The sequence below is a fragment of the Caenorhabditis remanei genome, chromosome III, assembly GCF_010183535.1.
Source record: "Caenorhabditis remanei strain PX506 chromosome III, whole genome shotgun sequence".
NCBI lineage: Eukaryota > Metazoa > Nematoda > Chromadorea > Rhabditida > Rhabditidae > Caenorhabditis > Caenorhabditis remanei.
Window position 1 is genome coordinate 6,312,897 of NC_071330.1, and position 22,011 is coordinate 6,334,907.

General features: G+C 37.5%; 5 protein-coding genes across 5 annotated transcripts; 1 reads left to right on the forward strand and 4 right to left on the reverse strand.

Annotated features, from left to right (window-relative positions):
* Positions 1 to 1,405: 1,405 nt before the first annotated feature.
* Positions 1,406 to 6,092, reverse strand: GCK72_009423 (uncharacterized protein; the record flags this gene model as incomplete). The annotated part of the gene is made up of 12 exons (XM_053727376.1): positions 1,406 to 1,849; positions 1,895 to 1,966; positions 2,010 to 2,129; positions 2,175 to 2,432; positions 2,479 to 2,872; positions 2,971 to 3,155; positions 3,458 to 3,566; positions 3,614 to 4,284; positions 4,457 to 4,551; positions 5,628 to 5,740; positions 5,788 to 5,951; positions 6,000 to 6,092. 12 exons carry the CDS (start codon positions 6,090 to 6,092, stop codon positions 1,406 to 1,408), a joined length of 2,718 nt encoding a protein of 905 aa, XP_053586953.1.
* On the forward strand, positions 4,641 to 5,582 carry GCK72_009424 (uncharacterized protein; the record flags this gene model as incomplete). Its single annotated transcript, XM_003112842.2, has 3 exons — positions 4,641 to 4,787; positions 4,836 to 5,300; positions 5,349 to 5,582. 3 exons carry the CDS (start codon positions 4,641 to 4,643, stop codon positions 5,580 to 5,582), a joined length of 846 nt encoding a protein of 281 aa, XP_003112890.2.
* Positions 6,093 to 6,491: 399 nt separating the features above from the next.
* GCK72_009425 (uncharacterized protein) lies at positions 6,492 to 8,090 on the reverse strand (the record flags this gene model as incomplete). The annotated part of the gene is made up of 5 exons (XM_003112830.2): positions 6,492 to 6,785; positions 6,833 to 7,343; positions 7,390 to 7,514; positions 7,567 to 7,702; positions 8,059 to 8,090. 5 exons carry the CDS (start codon positions 8,088 to 8,090, stop codon positions 6,492 to 6,494), a joined length of 1,098 nt encoding a protein of 365 aa, XP_003112878.2.
* Positions 8,091 to 8,843: 753 nt separating this feature from the next.
* GCK72_009426 (uncharacterized protein) lies at positions 8,844 to 11,203 on the reverse strand (the record flags this gene model as incomplete). Its single annotated transcript, XM_053727377.1, has 7 exons — positions 8,844 to 9,044; positions 9,109 to 9,197; positions 9,256 to 9,371; positions 9,416 to 9,532; positions 9,580 to 9,854; positions 9,924 to 9,994; positions 11,131 to 11,203. 7 exons carry the CDS (start codon positions 11,201 to 11,203, stop codon positions 8,844 to 8,846), a joined length of 942 nt encoding a protein of 313 aa, XP_053586954.1.
* A 6,294-nt stretch (positions 11,204 to 17,497) lies between these two features.
* Positions 17,498 to 21,447, reverse strand: GCK72_009427 (uncharacterized protein; the record flags this gene model as incomplete). Its single annotated transcript, XM_053727378.1, has 9 exons — positions 17,498 to 17,821; positions 17,873 to 18,314; positions 18,757 to 18,838; positions 18,968 to 19,046; positions 20,754 to 20,880; positions 20,931 to 20,987; positions 21,033 to 21,129; positions 21,178 to 21,303; positions 21,384 to 21,447. The coding sequence occupies 9 exons, from the start codon at positions 21,445 to 21,447 to the stop codon at positions 17,498 to 17,500; spliced, it is 1,398 nt and encodes a 465-aa protein (XP_053586955.1).
* Positions 21,448 to 22,011: the final 564 nt, after the last annotated feature.

Here is a 22,011-nt window from a genome sequence, read left to right on the forward strand (position 1 = left end):
AAGTGGCATTTTAGGTTCTCAATAAAGAATTAGCGCTAATTGGTGCTTCCACGTCTCCTTATTCTGCACGAAAATGGTTCGACTCAAAGAAAAACTTGATTTTCGGAGCTGTAACTCTTCGAGGAGAATCCGCACAAAAAGCTGTTGACTATCAAAGTAAACCATTAGATTTCTTTTGAATAGCCTTGAAAATTTGAATTATTTCTCGAATGTTCAGTCTCATACTCTCCCAGCCAAGGCTGTCAAAAAGGCCGTGGGCCGATTCTATATCTCAGTTCCCAGCCATGGAAAATTTTCGCTTCTTCAGGCGGCCTTGTAGAGGACCAAAAGATTAGTCGATGTACAAAAATTCAGCCTATTTGGTTCATCCGCGGCCTCGGCGGCCCTAAAGGCCGAGGGCCGCGGCCGGCCGTGCGACAGCCTTGCTCCCAGCTAACCAATGTTCGATAAAACTGAAAAAATCGCAATCAAAAGAGTACTGTAGTTACAAAATTGACTCCTATCTCTCTCTCAATCAGATCTCTTATTCCAGATGTTTGTCCAACCAAGATTACCTAAAAACGTCATTTGATCTCTCCCTTCATTGTTCTCTATAATTCTAAAATGAATGTTAATCTTCTCAGAAAAAGAAACCTGGTCACAAGTCACAAGTTCTGTGTTCTTTCTAAGTAAAATACATCTTAAGTCCTTAAACATAATCTAATATTTACCCGTTTGATCACCACGTTTTCTAAAGAATGCCGTTGTTAGATTTTCAGAAAGAAAATCGTCAACGTCATATGGAAGAACGTCTTCTGCAAGCTTCTGTCTGAGGGAAGTTTGGATCATGATGTATTGAGTTGATCTCCTACGGAATCAGATTTTCCACGTCAAAATCTTCCGACTTTTTGGATACAAAAAAGAAAATCTCTGCTTTCGCTGATCGCCCAAATAGATCAATTGTCTCATTTTGACCTATTTCAATGCGAAACACGTCATACTTTGTGATCACTAATCACCTATTTTCACTTCATTTTTCTTTTTTTGAAATTCAATAAGAAGAAAGTGTCGCATGACTTCTCATAAATAATGATCAACAGGAAGAAGTTGAACTAACTGACCTTACATCATAACACATCCTCAACCGTACAACTCCCACTCGTACGTTCTTCCGATTCACATCACACATTCAGACACTTCCGCTTCAATTATATCATGTCCGAGCACATATGAACTTCTGACAAAAACACGTCAATCATTTATGGATGCCCGCATAAACACATGAGAACGTCGAGGGAAGAATAAAATTAACGGGATGAAGAAAGAAGTGAGATTCGGATACAGAATACAGGGGAAGAGTTGCAATATCGTGAAAATATGTTAAGAAAAAAGTAATTATGAAAAAGTAAAAGAAAGTAAAAGAATATCACTCGTTGTCGTCTACATCATCGTCGTCATCATCAGTCAAGTGGCGACCACTGTCCATTGCTTCTTGAACAAGAACATCATATTGAACATCATTTACATTTAGAACTCCATGATCTTCACGATAACGTTCTCGACGTCGTTGATACTCTCGGAACGTCTTCTTCTGCCCTTTTTTGGAATCATCTTCCTCTTCTTCGACTACTCGAATTTCTGGTTTCAAATCACCCATGGTGATTTTTCCTCCTTCATCATGAAGAAAAGCAGTCAATTGAGTTGTTGGATGAATAACCAATAATTCAATTGAAACTTCTGTTTTTCCATCATTCTGATCATTTACAGCGAACACATCTTTTTGATTGCTGACTTGATGAGGATAAAAGGATACTGATTTCATCATGCGAGTGAGCGAACCGGTTCCTTCTTGGTTGGATTTGAATTTTCCCTGAAGAATGGTTTTAAAATATTTTATTAATACGAAGAACAGTACCAGAATGACCAGTCCTCCATGACGAAGTGGATGTATCTGAGTGTATTCTGTGAGCGTGTCGTACTGTGCCTGCTGAAAAAAAACTTTTGAGATTGAAGTTGTTTGAAATACCTACCATTGGATCTACATTCACATCAATTCTCAACTCGTTCTCATCAATTTCCATTGCATCCTCTTCTGGAGATGATGGTGGTTGATTCTCTGCAGAATCTGAGTTCACATGCACATCGAGAGTCTGGAATATTATATATTAAAACTAAAAGATTCTGAATTTAATAACCTCAAATGAGTAATGACGACTCATCGCTACAACATGTTCATCCAACTGAGTTTCCAACTCAACAGTGACGTCATCATTAGGAACAATAACTACAGAGTTGAGTCTTTTACTCTCAATTACCGAAACTTGAATTGCTCTTCCCAATCCAGAAATCTCATTGAATTTGTGTTGTTCGAAGTAGGACGGAGTCACATCGCTGATTTTAATATCACTGTATCCTTGATGTTTTGGTTCCGAGTTCAGTTCGTAGACGAAAAGCTGAAGAACATTAAAGTAAATTATGCGAAGACTTTGTTGTTCTTACCACTTCTGGCTTTCTCGGATTTCCAGTCTCATCACAATTCAATTTTAACGGAGAACGAAGAAGATCAGCCAAATCAGTTAGGACCTTCAGAATTCCTATTTTCTGAACTTCTTTCGAATTCATTCGTTTTGCTCTCCCATGGAGAACTTTATCATGCTTTTCATTACATTTTGGAAGAACTTCTAACGCCTTCTCAGATAATTCATTCTCGAAAAATGATCCAACTCTATCCAAGTCGCATGGAGGTTGTTCTTCTTCTTCAGCTGGTTGTGTTGTATCCATCGGAACCGGCCCCGGCTCTTCCTGTGGCTCTACCTTCTCATCCTCATCCAGTTTCAATGCAACATCATCGTTTTCATCGGATAAAGCGTCAAAATTGAATGGGGGTTTTAACCTATAAAGAAATAACTGGTCTGGCTTGAACGAAATACCCTACTACGATGTAAAATTACTATTCTCAAGTATTTCAGCAAGAACATTCGATTCACTTACTTGCCTACAACCTTCTTCCTCTCTCGTCGAGCGACATCTTCAAGTTTATCAAGATATGCCAGCTCATCAAAATTCTTCTCTTGGTCTTTCACCTTTAATTCTTCAATGAGATCCTTTAAATGGAACAATTTCTTTTCAATCTTGTTAGCTTCTTGTTTATCGGGAATGAAGTTCCTCACAACATACTGAAAAATTAAGTTTATTGAATTATTGGAGAAAGACTTACGAGAAGAATTTTTGCGATATCCATTCGTTTAATTTTCATGAGTGAATTGACTTTCATTGTTTTTGCAAATGGTTTTGTTAATGAGATCCATTTAGTGAGATGATTTAGTTCCTGCATCATGGTTAAGCACTGCAATCCGAGCTGCCGAGTTTTCAAATCCAACATGTTGATATGTTCTTCTAGAGAAATCAACCAGGCGCTAGATTTCGATATTAATTTTGGCATTTTGTCTCCGTAAAGGAAATTATCATCATCTCTCACTTGAATATACGTCAGATATCTACTCATAGCTGTTTGAAATTCACAACGCTGAAAGCAGAGGTTTCGGGAAGCAGAAGCGAGTTGACCACGAGCGAGACGACATACTTCTCTAAAGAAAAATTGTAATGAGAACATTTTGTGTTAAAAGAAACTCACGGCAAGTGCTTTGAAGCAAAGTTTTTGATAGCATCCAGTCCGTCAGTGCCGAGTCCCCTCTCTAGAAATGCTTCACCAGCTGAATCAGTCGATCCGGAAAGAAGCATTTCAAGTAGAACGTCGCCAATTCGCACATTTTTGGTCTTAGTATCAAAGAGAGCATGGAGATCAGCGATTTGATTTTTCCAGTTTCGTTTCGTAGTATCAAGAGAGATACTGTACAAGTTGTAACCGAATTGGAGTCGAATGTATCGAAATGCGACTTCCCAAAGTGATGGTTCAAGATCCAATTTTACAGTGAACATAAGAGTTTGTACTGTTTGTCCCGGACGGTTTGGATCAATGATAGGTGGCTCTTGTTTCTTATGCTTACAATCCAAATACGGTCCCATAGTAGTGACAATGAATGAAATTCCATTGAATGCTGAACTATAGTGGGCGGAGTCATAACCAATAACACATTCTTGTTGGAATTCTCTGATCACACTCTCCACATCGATTTCCATAAAAGGAAGTACACCGGCAATAAGAACAACAATTTTCGGAACGAATGAATCGAGTGTGACGAGTAAAATAGTATCACGAAGAGATTCATAGAATACTTCTTCCGAGATGTACGTTCGTTCCAGATTTTCTTTCTGGGTATCATCGTGTTTGAAAGCAGACCCATCCTGAAAAAAACGATAGAAAAAATACTTTTTTTTAATCGGCGTGGCGAATATGTAGCCACGTAAATTTCAACGTTGCAGTTGAGTTTTTCGGAACTTTTTTCACTTCCAATTACTTATTTCTCAATATTCACTTTTAGGAAACGTCTATCTTCTCTTCAAGGTAAATTATTACCTCATCCAAACGTTGATATACAAATCCAATCTCCTCTCGAGTGATATCAGGAATTGATTGAGCCACTCGAACAGCTGCTTCCACTGTATCATGATCTGTAAAATAGAATTATTTTCAGATGATGTTCACAACAAAGTGCGCCATTCAAAACATTAGAAACGTGGCAATTGTTGGATCTGGTCTCATGGGTTCTGGAATCGCGCAAGTTTCAGCAAGCAGCGGACTCAATGTGGTTTTGTCCGATGTTAAACAAGATTCGCTGGACAAAGCGATGAAATCAATTAACAAAAGCTTAACAAGAATTGCAAAGAAACAGAACGGAAGTGATAAGGTTGAAAAAATTGATTAAATGTGAATCATTTTTTAATTTAACTTGCAGGAAAAGGCAGATTATGTTACACTGACAATGTCTCGTATCAAAACCAGCACAAATGTTTCAACAGCAGTTACTGATGCCGATTTAGTTATCGAAGCAGCGATCGAAAATATCGAATTGAAGCGTGGTCTTTTCGCTCAAATCGAACAGTCGGCTAAGAAAGATGCCATTCTTACAACCAATACGTCTTCATTGTCTCTCGAGGATATTGCTAAGGGCCTCGATGATAAAACTCGGTTCGGTGGTCTTCATTTTTTCAATCCAGTCCCTGTTATGAAACTACTCGAGGTTATTCGCTCGGATCACACGTCTGATGAAACGTTTGCCACTCTAATCAAATATGGAACAGCAATCGGAAAAACTACAGTTGCCTGCAAAGACAGTCCAGGATTTATCGTGAATCGTTTGCTAATTCCGTATCTGTTCCAAGCTATCAAGATGTACGAGAGGGAGGATGCATCAATGACGGTATTAAGTGAATTATAATGTGTACGTACGAAAATTTTCTGTTTTTAGGACATTGATGCGGCGATGAAACTAGGAGCAAGTCATCCAATGGGACCTTTCGAGTTGGCTGATTACGTTGGTCTTGATACGTGTAAATTCATCATGGATGGGTGGGCAGCTAAGTACCCGGACAATCCAGCATTTGCAGCGAGTCCACTGCTCGATGCACTTGTTGCCGAGGGAAAACTCGGCAGAAAAACTAAGGAAGGGTTCTATTCGTACAAGAATACAAACAAACAATGATTATTTTCCGAATAAACTTGGTTTCTCTCAGTTTACACAACTTACATTTCTCTTTCGTCTGAGATTCTTCTGCTTCCACTTTTTCTTCTTTGTGATTGGCAAATGACTTATCTCGAACACGATCCCACTGTAGTTTTACAATACTATCAGAGGAAGCTCTGTAATTACTTTGCATGTCTCTGATATCTCAAACTAGAATCCTTACTTGACAGAATATCGAATCTTTCCAGTTTCAACATCCAGGAGATGTAAAATTCCCTTATTTGTTGCTGCAGCAATAAACCGCCCATCTGGAGAGAAATGCATTGCTGTGACTGGACTGTCCGTTTTGCATTCTGTTCCTACAGCGGGAACCATGCTCACGTTTGTCTAAAATTTTAGTTCAAAGGTTTTTGAATTCACAGTTAGGCTTAGCACCTTCCAAATCATTTTCCACGACGTTCTTTTGACCATAACGTCACCTGTTTTTGAGCCAAGAGCGATGAGATCTTTTTGTGGGCTGAAGCACATACTTGTCACTTTGAATGGCGTACGAAAAGTACGCCTGTTGTTCAGGATTTGCGTTTTAATTATAGAAAAATCCATCTGAAAATAGGAAGTCTTGACATTAATCAGCTGCTGATTTGAGAAGTGAAGATTTGTAGCCGGAGCAGGTATCAATATTCAGGCTCCTAGAAATTTCAAGAACAAAACCAGATGGAATTATCACAAAGTTCATAAAAATTGAATATTATTTTTGTCAAAAAAAAACATCATGCGTAAGGTAGTCTTAATCGCATGGTTAAAGATAATTGAGGTGAATACATTGAAGATCAAAAAAGTTGAACGGGAGGAGAACATTGTGGAGACAAAAATTATTGAGCAAAATGAATTACAAAGTCTAAAAAAATGTTGAAATTTGATCATTGGTTACAGATCGCGAGCGTTTCCATGAGTCAGGGCGATCTCTTCACGCATTGCTTGGATTTCGTGGAACCTTCCTCGTGCCATCACTTTCATGCAATTTTGCATTCGATTTCTTCGAGCACGACGCTTTGACGAAGCGGACTGACCCTTCCCAGGCTCTGGCTCAGCTTCTTCCTCGTTTTCTTCATACTCTTCTTCTTCGTACTCTTCCTCGTCTAATGGCGTACCGTCCGTTGCGGAATTATCCGGTGGAGTACTATTAGTTACCGGTTGATTGAGCTGTGCATACTTTGATCGCTGAAAGAAAAGATTGTAACGTCAAACCATGATGCTGCTGAACAAACCTTAATAGCGAATCCCCAATGTTGTTGCGGTTGGGAAGGTTCAGCAGTTTGAGGTCCGGTTGGAGAATGTTGGTATCCTGTTCCGGAGACGCTAGCACTTTGCTGTCCGAGTTCGCCTAGAATGGCATTAATCATATGGACCTCATTTATCGCACTGTTGTTTTCTTCTTCTTGATGCTTCCTCTTGTTCTTCTTCTTTTTCCTCCTTTCAGAAGAGTCCGAATCAGAATCAGCTCGCTGCTTTGTTCTTGAATCTTTAGCAGCCTTATGCAAAGCCATCACGTATGATCCTTTTTCAATGGAGTATCCTCTGGCTTGCTCAAATGCATCGATTGCCTCATGAGAACTCCACCCAAGTCTTTCGATTAGGAAACGACAGATCAAGTAGCCACATCGATTAATTCCATTTGTACAATGTACACCAATCAACGCATCTGGGTCCTCACACTTGTCGATGTATTCCTGTATGGCTTGATTGAAAGATTCAACACAATCGTCTCTTTCGATGAATCTGGAAAGATTGTTTTAGCTTTTAAATATGAGAAATTGAGACATACCCTCTTCCAGGGCAATTGACCTTCTCGTATTGAATACATAATCCAGTGATATCTTCTTTGTCATAGTATCTGTCAGTGTCCGTTAAATCAACCACCAATCCGAGATGCTGTCCTCGTTCAGATAGCTGAAATAATGAATGCTCATTACAAGAACAACCTAGAAAAAGAAATCCTCACCTGTCTGAAAAGATCATTTGTAGTAAATCTCTGATCTTTGAAGATCTTTGTTGATAACTGACTGTTGATAGGTGTTTTGAATACAATGAATCGAGTGCGTGGAATGACATCTCCGAGTGGTTGAAACTTGTGCCAGCTGAAAAGAGCAGCATGAAAATGAAGATGAAACACATGGAAAAAATACAAGTTTTAATAGATCTAACTGAAATCGTGTAGGGCAGCGACTGCAGTGGTTTTTTTGAAATTTTGCATTCAAACTGCACTCTCAACCGCCTACAAACACGCATGTTTCTAGTTTTGGTATTTAAGACGATACGAAGGAATGAAGGCGGTAGTGAAACGGAGAATCAATGCAATGACCACAAATGTTATCGAAAATTCAAAAATATCAAATCCAAACAGCGTTCGTGGAGTCCAAAAGAACCGACATACAGCCGAAGCGGTTCTCCAAAAAAAAACTGCGAACAATAAAAAAATAAATGAAATCCTCACTCTTTAGGGACTACTCTGCACACGCGCACCATTTTTACTCAAAAAGGCAAAACGAAACAAAAAGGATGGTGGGGCAGGTACGCGTGAGGAATAGTCAAGTAGAAATTGCCAAATATTGTCGTCCAGGATTTGAATTTCGATGAAAGGCGTCGGGCAATGGCTTCAGAAGATGTGGTACAACGTCGTTGACTTTTCTTTTGAAGCGACCACAAATCAATAAATTTTGTGTCGCAGAAAAGTGGCGAGTTGCGACAGAGGGGCAGCAGTCGCTCGCGAATCGATCGCCGACGGTTGAGAGAGTACGAGGCAGAGAAATTACTTGGCCGTCTGCCAAGTGTCGTGGTGAGATATCGGTGCGTGGGAAATTCTGTGCGCCTTTAAAGTGGGAAACGAAAAATGCGCGGCAACTCCAAAAAAAACTTTTCATTTTTTCTGTGCATCGAGAATTTTTAAAAGTAAATAGTAACTAGAAAGGTTTGAATATTCAATGTTTATTTTTCAAAATTTCAATAAGATATATACAATTTATACGAGTTCGGTCTGTAGTCAAGTGAGAATCAATGTTTGATGATTTAAGAAAATCCCTGAAGAATCAGAAACTGAAAGATTAATGGGGAGGAATACACATGTTAGGAGCTGTGAAGGTGGCATGCAGGGATAATTGAACTTCAGGAAACGCGGAAAAATAACTACATACAGACGACTTGGAAATTATGATTTAGTGTATGAAGGCTAGACGAAGGAAAAAATAATAAAAGTTAACTAAAATGTACATTTGAAAACTATTACCAAACATTAGGATCAGCGTGATGAGGATCTAGATAATCATGAATGGAAGTGAAAACACCAGCGATGGCGCCGGCTACGGTTGCGATAGAAGAGAAGAATAAATGGACTATTTGATGGAAGAATTGAACGATGAAGTGGATAAGATGGCCAATGTTTTCACCGACGTTCTCTCCAAGCTCGTGGAATCCGAAGAAGATCTAAAATAGTTTTATTTTATTTTGATACACATTTATTTTATTTTTGATACACACAATCACTAACATTCTCGGACAATCCATGCCAAATTGCTGTGAAAAGTGTTCCAAAAACTGAGAAACCTCTCGAAATGGTGCGGAAAAACTCAGCGAGATCTGAAAAAGAGGATCATTTTGAGACATTTTGAGAAAGATTGAGACAAAATCTACATACTCAAGAAGATTTCATCAATCAGTCCGCTCATAACTCTTGGCAATTCCTCCGAAAAAACGAATGGTTCCGGTTCGCAGATTGCATTGAAAATAGGGTGGAATGGTCCGGAGAAATATCTGAATTTTCAAATGTTGGCGAAATATTTTAGACTATAGATTACCTGCAGAAGAAAGATGGTTCATTGTGAACCCCATGGCTCAACAATTTCACGAAAGAAATGAAAGTGATTGCAAACAAAAAGATGGCAAAGGCAAGGAGGAAAGCAGGTGCATATTGTCTGAAACGTTTTCTCGATGAACATTTGTTTTTTCCAAGAGTTCTTACAAGAATTCCGAGCGGATAGTTGCATGAAGAGATGGATCCAGAAGTCGATCAACCACTTGTTGGTATTTTGCTTTCACAGTTTCATAATAAGGCTTCACGAAGTTTTCGACTTTCTTACACATTGTGCATCCAGCTGGCTGTTGTTCTGGATCATCTGGCTTGACTTCATCTTCATTTGGAGTCAGAATTTCTACTTCTTGGATGACGACAGAACTGGATGGTACTGGTTCAGGTTCTACAGCTGCAGCAGTGACGGTTACCTCTTTCGTGACTTCCTGAAAAATAATGAAAGTTTGAAATGGGGATAACTTTGAAAAGTAACAAAAACAAAAGTTTTGACCAACCTGAATGGTGACAGTCGGGATGAGAACCATGGCTGGAGTTGGTTGTGGTTGCTCTTCACTGCTCGTCGAAACTGAAACATCTCACATGAGTTCTTCATCTTTTCTTCTTTTTTCTTTTTTTTCTATTTACAATTGAGAGAGACACCGCGCATTGGCAATTGTCAAACAACCGCACACACAATTTCGCAGGTTTTCTATTCAATTTCTTTGAACGAAGTTATATTTTTTGAAACAACAAAAGAAAAGGTAAAACAGAAGAAAAAATGAGAGAAGAATATGAAACCGAAGAGCAGAAGGAAGAAGAAGAAAGAAGAAGAAAAGAGAATTGGCACGATGCCAGAATAAGCCGAGAATGAGGAAATAGTATTAGAAGTGGGGAGAGTGAGAAGAGAAGCTCAGAACGTGTTAGATGATGACGTAGATAGAAGAGAAATGCCTTCTGGATGGATGGATGAGCTGCTGTGGGACCTAGATTGATGAAGCTAGGCGATGGTTATCAACACTCAGGGATTTTTGTTGCCTTCTGTTGAGCGGATTATAAGAAAATGAATAATATCAATAACTTATTTCTTTCACTACTTTCAAAAACAATTTTCAATATTCCAAGGTTCCAGTGAATTTATTATTTGTGTTTTTCGAAGATGTCTAGAAAGCAAAATAAATTTAGATGAAGGTTCAGAAGATACTAGAGACTGTGAAATATTTTAGAATTATTGAAGATCAAGGCTACTAAATTCGAGTAGAAGTATCGAAAATCACATTTACTCTGTGCATATTGCAACCAACTAGATTAACAGGAAAAATATAATTCTGATTGTGAAGAAAACAAATAAGAAGGACTTAGAGAAGTACATATAATTATATCTTCGAACGTTTTATTGAGTCTTTTGCAATGTATTCGTGATGGTCGTTTATCTGTTCGGCAAATAATAGCCTCCAAGCTCCAGAACGTGCTCAACCTAATTCACGCGGAAGGTTTGAGTTTTTGGAGAAGATTTTATTTCTCGATTTGATTTTTACAAACAGTCCATAATTCTTGAAAAAGTTGAACAAAGCCAAAGTTGGGAAAAAAGAAAAACCCAATGATGGATACTGTAGTTTCTGGTTATCTAAGTCAGCATTTTTAAAGTTTTTGACAAATGCCATGTTTAAAAATATCTAGTTTAAATTTTAGATTTTTTACATGCTTCTTTCCCTATTCACTCACCAATTGCTGCCTTCTTTGACTTCTTGTCTTGCTGATTTCTACTACGAAAAACAGATGTCAAATTGGAAACCATGCTGAAATAAAATCATGCGTTAGATTAGGAAACAGAAAAGAGTTGGAAATGCCGGAAGAAGACACGAAACATTTGTTAATAATGTAAAAGGTAAAATAATCTGTTTGCCCGATTATGATTATGCGAAAAAAGACGGGGGGAAGAGCTCAAGAATGTTGCCGGATGGGTTAAGAAGATAATGTAAATATTTAGACGAGAGATGAATTGTTTCTGATATTTCCGGGAAGAAGAAGAAGATGAACGAATGAACCTCCAATTGACAGCTGAACAAGAAATCCGAGAGGAACCCCCACGGGAAGGACCCCCTTCTGCCTGCTTTACACACACAATTCGCGCACCTGACAGAAGTGGCGGTGAATGGAAATTGTAATAAAGGAAACAACATGAATTGAAGGGAATTAGAGAATCGTGGGAAATGGTAATTATAAAGTAAATGGGAGGAAATGGGATGATGGAAGGTTTGAAATTAAGGTAAGAGGGAGATAACGGAAAAGTTTCGAAAGTATGGAATTGTGTTTTCAGTATAAAATTTTGGTATGGAAACTTGTACTTTCATGATTTTTGAGAGTCAGAAATCTTACGAAAATAAGCAATGCGTTTGACAAAGTACCGCACAACAAATTATTGACCAAACTCGAAGGATATGGTGTTCAAGGAAACCTTCTTCGTTGGTTATCTACGTTTCTGACTAATCGTATTCAGGTAATTTCTCTAAATGGAAGTTATTCGAAACCTATGGATGTAATTAGTGGAGTACCACAAGGCTCTGTCCTTGGTCCTCTTCTCTTCCTCCTATACATCAACGATACAGTGCGCGTCATAAAGATAGCCCCCCTTGCGATTATGTCAGATCTGGCTCAGCCGTAGGTTTTTATGAAAAATGGGTAACAGCATTCGATTCCTCGGGCGAAATAACCCCTGGGCGCAAAGTTTCATGAATCTCCTACAAAAACTACGGGTACACCATCGAAAACTTGAAAAATAGGCCGCGTCATAAAGATAGCCCCCCTTGAGAATTTTTAATTTCTCCATGATTTTTTTCCGTTTTTTCACTAAAAAACGTTTTCAATCGATAAAATTCGCATTTTTATCAGCGTTATCTTATTTTTTTCCACACTTTTACAGCAAAAATTCTACTTTGAAGAGCCAGGTTATGCTAAAAAGTCCAAAAATCGGGGTTTTTGAGGAAAACTATCGTAATTCGCATTTCAAATAGAGGGAGCAATATTTTTGCACGGTATTTTACTTTTTTCGGTACTTGTCTAATAATTTCATCATACTTTTGGCTGAAAAAAGCGGCTCTGAATGCTCAGAGGCCATCCCAATGTGAAGGAAATTCACTTTGGAAGATGGTTTTGAGCTTCTTCAAGATGAACAACGTCTGAGAATCTGTTTTTATGGTATAGTTTTTGAAAGAAATAGTAGAATCAAGTCTCATGTTATTACCAAGACATAGCTGAACTACTTCGACCAATTAGTAACAAGTACTAGTCCTTCAAATCATGATCCAGTGTCCTAAATCTTTGTTCACTAGTAAAACACTGGATATCGTGAGTTTAACGATGAGTAGACAACTTTTTGAAAAGAAACTACAATCATTGTTTTTGTTTCAAGGTTTTTCACTCATTTCGAATAATTTTAAATCTTTTAAACTTACTATTGATTCGAGAACACAATATTCCTTTGTGAAAATAACTTGACCATGATTTCTACTGCTAGTACTTATCTGTAACCTGGTAAGGTCTCTTAGAAATGTCTTAGTGACATAACAAAAGTTTATTTAAATTATTCTCAAAAAGATTCCACTTCAAAAACAGATTCTCAGACGTTGTTCATCTTGAAGAAGCTCAAAACCATCCTCCTAAGTGAATTTCCTTCACATTGGGATGGCCTCTGAGCATTCAGAGCCGCTTTTTTCAGCCAAAAGTATGATGAAATTATTAGACAAGTACCGAAAAAAGTAAAATACCGTGCAAAAATATTGCTCCCTCTATTTGAAATGCGAATTACGATCGTTTTCCTCAAAAATCCCGATTTTTGGACTTTTTAACATAAACTGGCTCTTCAAAGTAGAATTTTTGCTGTAAAAGTATGGAGAAAATAAGGTAACGCTGATAAAACTGCGAATTTTATTGATTGAGAAAGTTTCTTAGTAAAAAAACGGTAAAAAAGCATAGAGAAATTGAAAATTCTCAAGGGGGGCTATCTTTATGACGCGGCCTATTTTTCAAGTTTCCGATGGTGTACCCGTAGTTTTTGTAGGAGATTCATGAAACTTTGCGCCCAGGGGTTATTTCGCCCGAGGAATCGAATGCTGTTACCCATTTTTCATAAAAACTTACGGCTGAGCCAGATCCTACATAATCGCAAGGGGGGCTATCTTTATGACGCGCACTGTATTAGTGACAACGTGGAATCCAATATATTAATGTTCGCGGATGATCTAAAACTCTTCTCTCCGCATGCCAATTTATTGCAGAATGATTTAGCTATTATATCCGATTGGTGCTCCCAGTGGCAAATGACAGTCGCACCAAACAAATGTGAAGTTATTGCGTTCAGACTCTCGACACGCAACCTTAAAAGCAAATCTTCCCCGGATTTCCATATTTCGGGTTTGAAACTCCCTTTTGTCAGGCATATTCGAGATCTGGGAATATTCTTTTCGGACGACCTTTCATTTACACATCATGTCAATATAATTCTAAGGAGATCTCAATTCAGAGTGAATATGCTTTTCAATATTCTCAAGAATTCGACTATGGAAGTGTTTATTAGATGTTATACTATATATATTCGACCTATCCTGGAGTATGGATGTACCATATTCTCGCCTTATCTCAAACTTCACATTCGGAAGATTGAATCTATTCAGAAGTCATTTGTTCATCGAATTTTCAAAAAGTTTGGAATAGAATATAAATCCTATTTCAATGCTCTGGATATATGTGGACTGGACTCTCTGGAGCTCAGAAGATTAGTTTTCGATTTAGTATTCATATATAAATCAATTATCAGCAGAGAGATCTATTGTGCAAATGCCTTATTTACAATTATTCCGTCTGTTAAATCTCTAAGAAGACACCCATTTTATTTGCGTTGTAATATCAAAAATAGTAACAAATCCAGCTCCCAGTTCTTGACCAACCGTACTTTAAACTGTTGGAATTCTCTACCCGTTTCTTCTTTCCCGGTTAAATCCTCCTCCCTTTCTTTTAAAACTAACTTGAAACATGTTGATTTGTCTAAGTACCTAACTCTTTCTCCCCTCAACTATTAATGTTTCTACTTGTCTCCCCCTCCCTCTCTCGCTTTTGACCTATTCACGAGGTAGCAAAAAAAGGGCAAAACTATTTTTCTTTTCTTACTACTTCCAAAAGGAAAAATAGTTTTTTACCTTCCTAATTTTGCGTCCTCCAGAATAGGCCCATCAAATAATTCTTTATCGTATTGTAATCCACTTCGGTTGTATCAGTGGCTCCTTGCCCTTCATATCGAATTAAAATAAATAAATAAATAAATAAATAACATCAGTGAAAATATTACCTTCCACTACAAGTTTAGGTGAAGGGTTTGATCTACAGTACCTGTCAAAAGTTTAGAGCTCCATTTTTGTAGTTGACAACTTTCGTCGGCAGGGAGAAATTACTTTGATGACCTGTATCTTTTTTGGTAATGTCCCCACAAAAATGTTCAACTACATAAATGATTTGCTATTATTGCTCTGTCCAACCCATACAAAATGAAATTTGTCGGACAATCAGGTGACACCGAAATATACTGTCAAAGTTGGTAATTTTCAACTGAAAATAACCAAAGTTGATAACCTATTGAACGGTACTGTACATACTCTAAAAACGTTGACATTATGAGGTAACCAGAACAATCAGAGACGCCTTCATAAGTTTTCAATTTTCAAGAGAAAACACTAATGAACACAATAATTGCATTTCAGAAACTTTCAAACCCAGTACTGTCACATCTCCAAAGAAACTATTTAGGTTTATATGTAATTCCTAAATGTAAAGCTCTTCTTTGTTTTTCTGAGACCCCATATTTCACTACAGTATCCCCAAGTTTTCCCCTTCTCATACACTTTAAAAAAACCTACCAGATCTTTTCAAATAAGTAGTCTGTGGTCTTCTCAGAATCGTCCGAACCTCAATATCCTCTTCACTTTCGGATTGTTCCAAATAGTTTCGACGGGCTTCAATGTAGGCACTGTATCGGTTTTGAACTTCTGAATTCAAGATATTTCAAGAGTTTTCGGATGAAAAATACCGTATCGACCGGACATTTTTAGCTAGAGAATTGATTAACGGGAATGAAGTGAGAACACTAGTAGAAAAACGGATAAGTCTGAGTGGGAGGAAAAGCGGGAAAACGGATGAAGAGGTTGTCAAATAATCACTTATCACAATTGGCCACTTTACAAGAAAATTAGCATAAATAAACATGGAAAACATAAAGAAATTTCATATATTTCTTCGACCAGTTCCACTTTGTGAAATTCTAGACACCTGTTTCTCGGAGGACACCGTAATGGGATGGATAGAGATGAGCAAGAGAGAGTATAGAGAATGGAGAGACGCAGAGACATGAATCGGAGGGATGACAAATATGAACATTATGTTTATTATGTTTATATTTAAATGGATGTATAAAAGGGTGGAGGAAGAAGGAACAAGAAGTCATGAAGTTCAGTAAACATTGAAGAAGAAGAAATCTGATGAGAGAGTGAGAGCTCATTGTATACTTTTATATGGGATAAATTATACAGATGAAAAGTAAACCGGAAAAAAGTATTTTCCCTAGAATCCATCGTTATTATGTTGACTGTTGGTGCGTGGATGATTCAGTTGCAACGTGATCTTTTTCTTCGAAAAAAAAAACGAAGTCATGTGATCCTCTGGAGTAGGTGTATGTACTGTGGATTGTAAATATTCGTATGGTTTGGGGTGGGGGCATTTATGAAATTAAGTTAGATGAGAACGAAGGGAACATTTTCAGATTCAAAAGGAAGAGGGATTCTTTTTAAAAACGAGGCAATTGTTGTTCATACTGATAGCATTCTGGTATACCGGAATACAGTAATCTCTCAACAACAATATGCCAGTGTGTCTTTAATAAAGTTTCCAAAAGGATCTTCTTCAATGAAGTGATTCTAAGAAGGATAGAATCTTTGGTATCTAAATTCAACATCCAAATTTTTTGACATTAGTTTTCAGTTTTTCGAAAAGTTAAATTCTCGATGGTGTGGAATCTAATAAAAAATCTGTCAGAGAAGTTTGAAGTATAAAGGTTTTTTGAAGCGAATTCGGAACATTCGAGAGTTGAAAAAACTAGATTTTTAGTAGAGTACAAGGTGTTTGTTTCACTTCTCGAAATTTTCTTATTCGAGTATTTCGAGTTACAATTCTTCAGAAAAATAAACAGTTGAATGGTGAAACAGAAGCTCAAAAAATAGTTCCCAGTTGCAGGTTTCTCAATGAATTCTGATTCACGAATTGCAATAAAATGTCCAGAAACTATTTAGTACAAAACTACATTTGTCAGAAATCGAGGAAGCAAGAATGAAGATATCCACCACAACATCTTTTAATGAATAACCAAATCAAGTGACTCCCTTCACTCTCTCTTTGAAGTGATGTGAATTGGAAACCCTCTCTCTCCATCTCCTTCTTTCGGATGAACAATATGCACATCTGCGCACACGCACCCGTCAACTCCGCCTCTCCCCAAAATCACGTGATTCCCATGATGCCTGTTCATGGTTCCCTCTTCACTGGCCTCCCTGTCTCCTTCTTCGAATTTAATAGTCTATATTCTGGGAGGAGACTTCGAGACTAATTACGGTAGATAGAGACGCAGAGATAATTGACATGTCACACACGCTTTATGGCTTCCTACAATGGTTGTGTTGATGGTGGTTGGGTTCGGTTGGTAGTTGTTGTGGGGTATGAGGGTCGGAAGTGGAAACGGGACATGCAAATGTTGCTGAAGGGAATGGAAGAGAACACAATTATTCCCTTGCGGGTAATCGTGAGGAAAGTCATTCATCGCTATAGTTCACAAATATCCCATATTTTTTATTATAAAGAAAGCACATCACCAATAAACAAAAAAATTTAGAATGAAAACTCTAGTAAAAATAAAAAGAACATCCTTTAATTCATCAAATATACACAGAACACCTGGTAGCGGTTTGTTACAAACCCGGCAGAAAAAAGTGTGAAAAGTGACCTAAAGAAGGCAAGTAGGGGAATGTGAAGATTAAAATGTGATTAATTCAGATTACATTGCCGGAATGAAAGAAGGTTGAGGAGTTTGAAGTATGCTCAGCTCGCGAACAGACGATTCGAGTAGTTTAGCATTTCCAGAGTAGTACGCAGCGAGAGCAGATTGAAGTTTTTCGAGTTGAGCTGCCACTACAGAGATACGGTTCTCTTCGAGCAGTCTCATTTTGATTCTCGCATCACTTTTCAACTTTTCATATTTCGCTTTTTTCTCATCACACTTCTCAGTGGCTCCAGCTGGAAGACTTTTTGGTTGTTGCCCTTGTGGTGGATTTGAAGCAGCTGTGATATCATTACGATCAACGTCATACTCAATACGAGCCTGAAATGTAGAACATTTGTAATTCAAAGTGATTTAAAAGTCAAGACTTACAGATTCAGTGTTATAGATTGTGTGCAATGTATCAGTGATAGTTTGACTGTAAACCGTTTCCATCGAAGAGATAAAGTATCTCAAACATGCATCAAGAGATGAAGCTTGCTCTCCAACTCCTCTCATTGTTTCAGAAGTTGTTGTACATTGTGCTTTGATTTGTTCTTCTTTGAGTGACAGTTGATAGAATGATTCAGATAGCTTCTTCTCAGCTTCCGCCATTTGAGTAAGCACTTGACTGAAATTCTTGGCTGCAGCAACGACAAGTCCATACCGTCTGTGAATGTCCTTCAAAACTTCACACTGAGCTTCAAACTCGGGATCAACAGTCTTGTCAATCTTTCCCATATGCTCTAGAAGTTGTTGCTTCGAGTTTTTGAAAGTTCCAATAGTCCATTTCTTGAACGACTCAACTTTAGCAGCGACTTGAGCGGTGTCAATGCTGAAATAATGGAAAAATTAACACATTTAACTCTACCCAGTGATTATTTTCTCGAACCGAAGACACTTCTCGAGTGGACAATTTGTAACTGGTAACGGCGCAGATATTGGAGTTCGGTTTCTTCGATAAAGCTTCACACTATTCTTTTTAGTCAGAAGACCCATTGAAAGTAATAGGATAATAAGATAGAAGTAAAATAACAGAAAGTATGTCAAAAAAAACTCGCGTTTCCGGTGGTGAAAGCAGGCGAAGTTTTAGAGGTAAGAGGGGATGGGATGTGCTAAACAAATATTGAAACGACGAGTTTTTATCCTACCGGTAGTCAAAAGTAAACACTGCGAAAGGCAGAGATAACACGTGTATTCCACATAAACATGAGAAATTATTATTTTTTTAAATGGAAAAAACAGGTGGTTGTTATTTTGCCACGTGGCATACTCACTTGGCAACTGCATCTGGAAGTTTTATCCCTGTTGGTATTCTGCTCATTGTTTCGGTGGAATCAGATGTTGGCGTATTTGCTTCTTCAAAACGAAAATATCGGTTCATTGTTTACTTTTCAGAATGCAATGCTATCTTTATATCGATGAAAATCAATAAATGAGAAAAACGGAAATACTTTCGACGCGTGTGGAAAGAAAATAAAAACGAACCATGTGGAGGCGCAGAAAACGGCGAATCAACGGGCGGTGCGGAAGGCTCGGGTGGAGAAGCTGATGAGCCAGTCATCATCTGAAATAGACAAAGAAGGCGTGTGGTCGTCAAAGAAACCGAAGCGACGTCGAATATACGAGAAAGTGGACTGCGACCAGGTGTGAGGAGAAGACAGAGAAGAAAAATAGATGATTTTATTATTACAATTTCTAACTGCTAAAAGCAGAATGACTGTAATTACAACGGTGGATAAGAAAACATGTGAAATTATAGATAGTTTGAAAAGACAGTGAAAATAAAAGAAACAAAAACAGAGTGAAAAGAGAAAACAAACCGGGGATGTATGTTCATGAGGGCGGGGTTTGAGATTTGACAAAAATGAACCATGTTGTATAATAAATCTACCTAGAAGAGAGTAGGGATAAAATTGATTAACACCGAGCCATTTTACATGAATCACTTTGGGAAACCGGAAAAAGGCACTTTGAAATGAGGGGCAGTTTCGAGGGATGAACATGTGCAAGTGGCGTATTATTGAGCAAAATGGATATGAACATGTGCGAACACCAAAATAATAGATATCAGGTAGGAGGCTTATTCAAATACAGTTAGTATAGACTAGTCACAAGCCTTTTTCTATATTAAAATTTCACATTAAAACTGGAAAAACTATTCCTCATATGTACATTTCGTATTGAAAGGAAAAAGCCACGTCTTCCTGATCGATTTTTAATCGTGTATCGCATCTAAGCGGATTTGGGATAGAAGAGATTGCAAAGAAACAGAGGCAAAAACAATGATAATTCAACGGCAAGGAAAAGGCACCAGCGTGAAAAAGTAGAAGGAAGAATAAACAAGGTTATTAGAAAAATATACAATTTGAAAAGTGGGAATCCGTATTCCTTAGCTTATGCTACACTTGTCATTGTCTTTGGTAGGAGGACTCTTCTGACCGTTACCGTTTCGATTGACGGTGGGCGAAAGATTTCCGCGCGAGATTTCTATCTCACGAAGAAGCAACTCAAACACCTCACTCACTCGATTCTGCAATAATAAATAAGATAAAGCCTGTGTTCGGTGAAACCTGTAGGGAGAAAGGGACACGTCGACAAAAGACGCTGCGTCTCGTTGTCTTTTTTATGTCGTCCGCTATTGGACATGTAAAAAATTAGATTGCGAAATATGTATAACTTTGCTAGGCTGAAAAGTGTATGGAAGGAATGCATGGATATGGGCGTAAAAACGGTGTCACCGTTCTATGTATTGTAACAAGGGAACTACTTTGTTTGTGATGAATCATTACTTTTCAACATCCCAGCTTTATTTTTGTGGGTTCTAAATATTTATGATGCTGCTCTGGATTTCAACAAACTCGATGAGCATTGTTAGCATATTTTCTTTGTTTGAAGAGTCATTCCTACCACAGATTATAATATGATTTAAAATAAACTGTTTTTTATCATCTACATTGTTTTTAGATTTGTAACCTCAAAAGGAAACACTGTTGACGCTTTGATGTACATAACAAAAGTGTTGTGTAATTGAAAGTAAATTTGGCAAAAAACTTTTTTGTTTTAATCGCTGCAAGACAAGCGTCAATATTTTTGGAAGCTTCTAAGTGATGTTCTTGAATTCAAAAAAATTTTGTAATCAATTACTTTTGACTTTTTTTCGATTATACAATTTACTTTGGACGCTCTTTCATTAAACTTTTCACAGCATTATAGGTAATTTTCTTACTATCTCTTCTTGCTCTCTTTTTAAATGTTCTATACAAAATCTTACCGATTCTTTCGCGGTGATTTCAACAAATTTCGCATCCCATTCTTCAGCCAGTTTCTGTCCTTCTACTTGCTGTACAACTCGTTGGGTATTCAAATCAGATTTGTTTCCAACGATGACAATAGGAATACTGAAAGCGGATTTGTTTAATAAAGCAATCAGCAACTATGGAAAATTCACCTTGTATCTCCATACGTTCTGACAATCTTTTCGTAAATATTGGTGCACATTTCAAAACTGAAAAATACTATTCTAGCGAATAATTGGACGGATATGACTCACGATTTTCTGTCGTCGATCGCATATACAAGTATAAAACCGTTGATATCGAGAGAGCAACTTCTTGGAAAAACTGTATATTCCTGTTGCCCTGCCGTGTCTGAAAAATAAAACAATTATATTAATTTAAAAAAACTAATCAAGTTACCAGTCACGCGAAGATTATAGTCTCGTTGAAAAGCTGTCATATGCTTCGTATGTTGGTCTTCAATAGTTGATTCGTATCTTTCAGGGAACACATTCTGTGTGAATCGGAGAACTATTGCTGATTTGCCTGAAAATATGAATTTGGCGATTCAATCATAGTGGGAGATTTCAAACTGTTCTGGATTCAATTTTTTTTTTGAAACTTACCGACATGCGGGTATCCCATGACAGCAACTTTTCGGTTGAGACTTTGACGATTTGAATTGCTCATCTTTGAATTGAATGATTGTAGCCTGAAATTATTTTTTCCTTCAGTGAAAGAATTACATTTTCAAATCATCGAACATGTTTTAATTGAGAAGATGTGATAAAAATATTATATTTAATTTTATACAATGATAGAAATCAATATAAAATAATACCAACATTCTCAAAAGTTTCAATATTAATTATACCTTTCAATGCTTTTTTTCGTGGAAAAAAACTGAAAATCGGCCGCAAACAAAGAATTAGCGACGAGAGACTACGAAAAAGTAAGAGAGTGCAGCACGTGGTACACAACTTGGCAGCAAGCCAGAGGAGAATTTCCTACCGTATACCCGTAGACCTGCAGATCAAACCCGAGATCGATATTTTGGCGCAAAACGGCCGCCAATTTGAGCTCTCTCTGTATAAAACACTATTATTTTTAACAGTGATACACTTCTTATCAATAAATGCTTTCTAAAGATTGTACTGGACAATATATAATCCCTTTATCAACCCTTCTATTGTTCATTTTCTTCCGATGAAGTTTTGAAAACTTTCAAAATCCGTTCTTCACTCTCTTACTTTT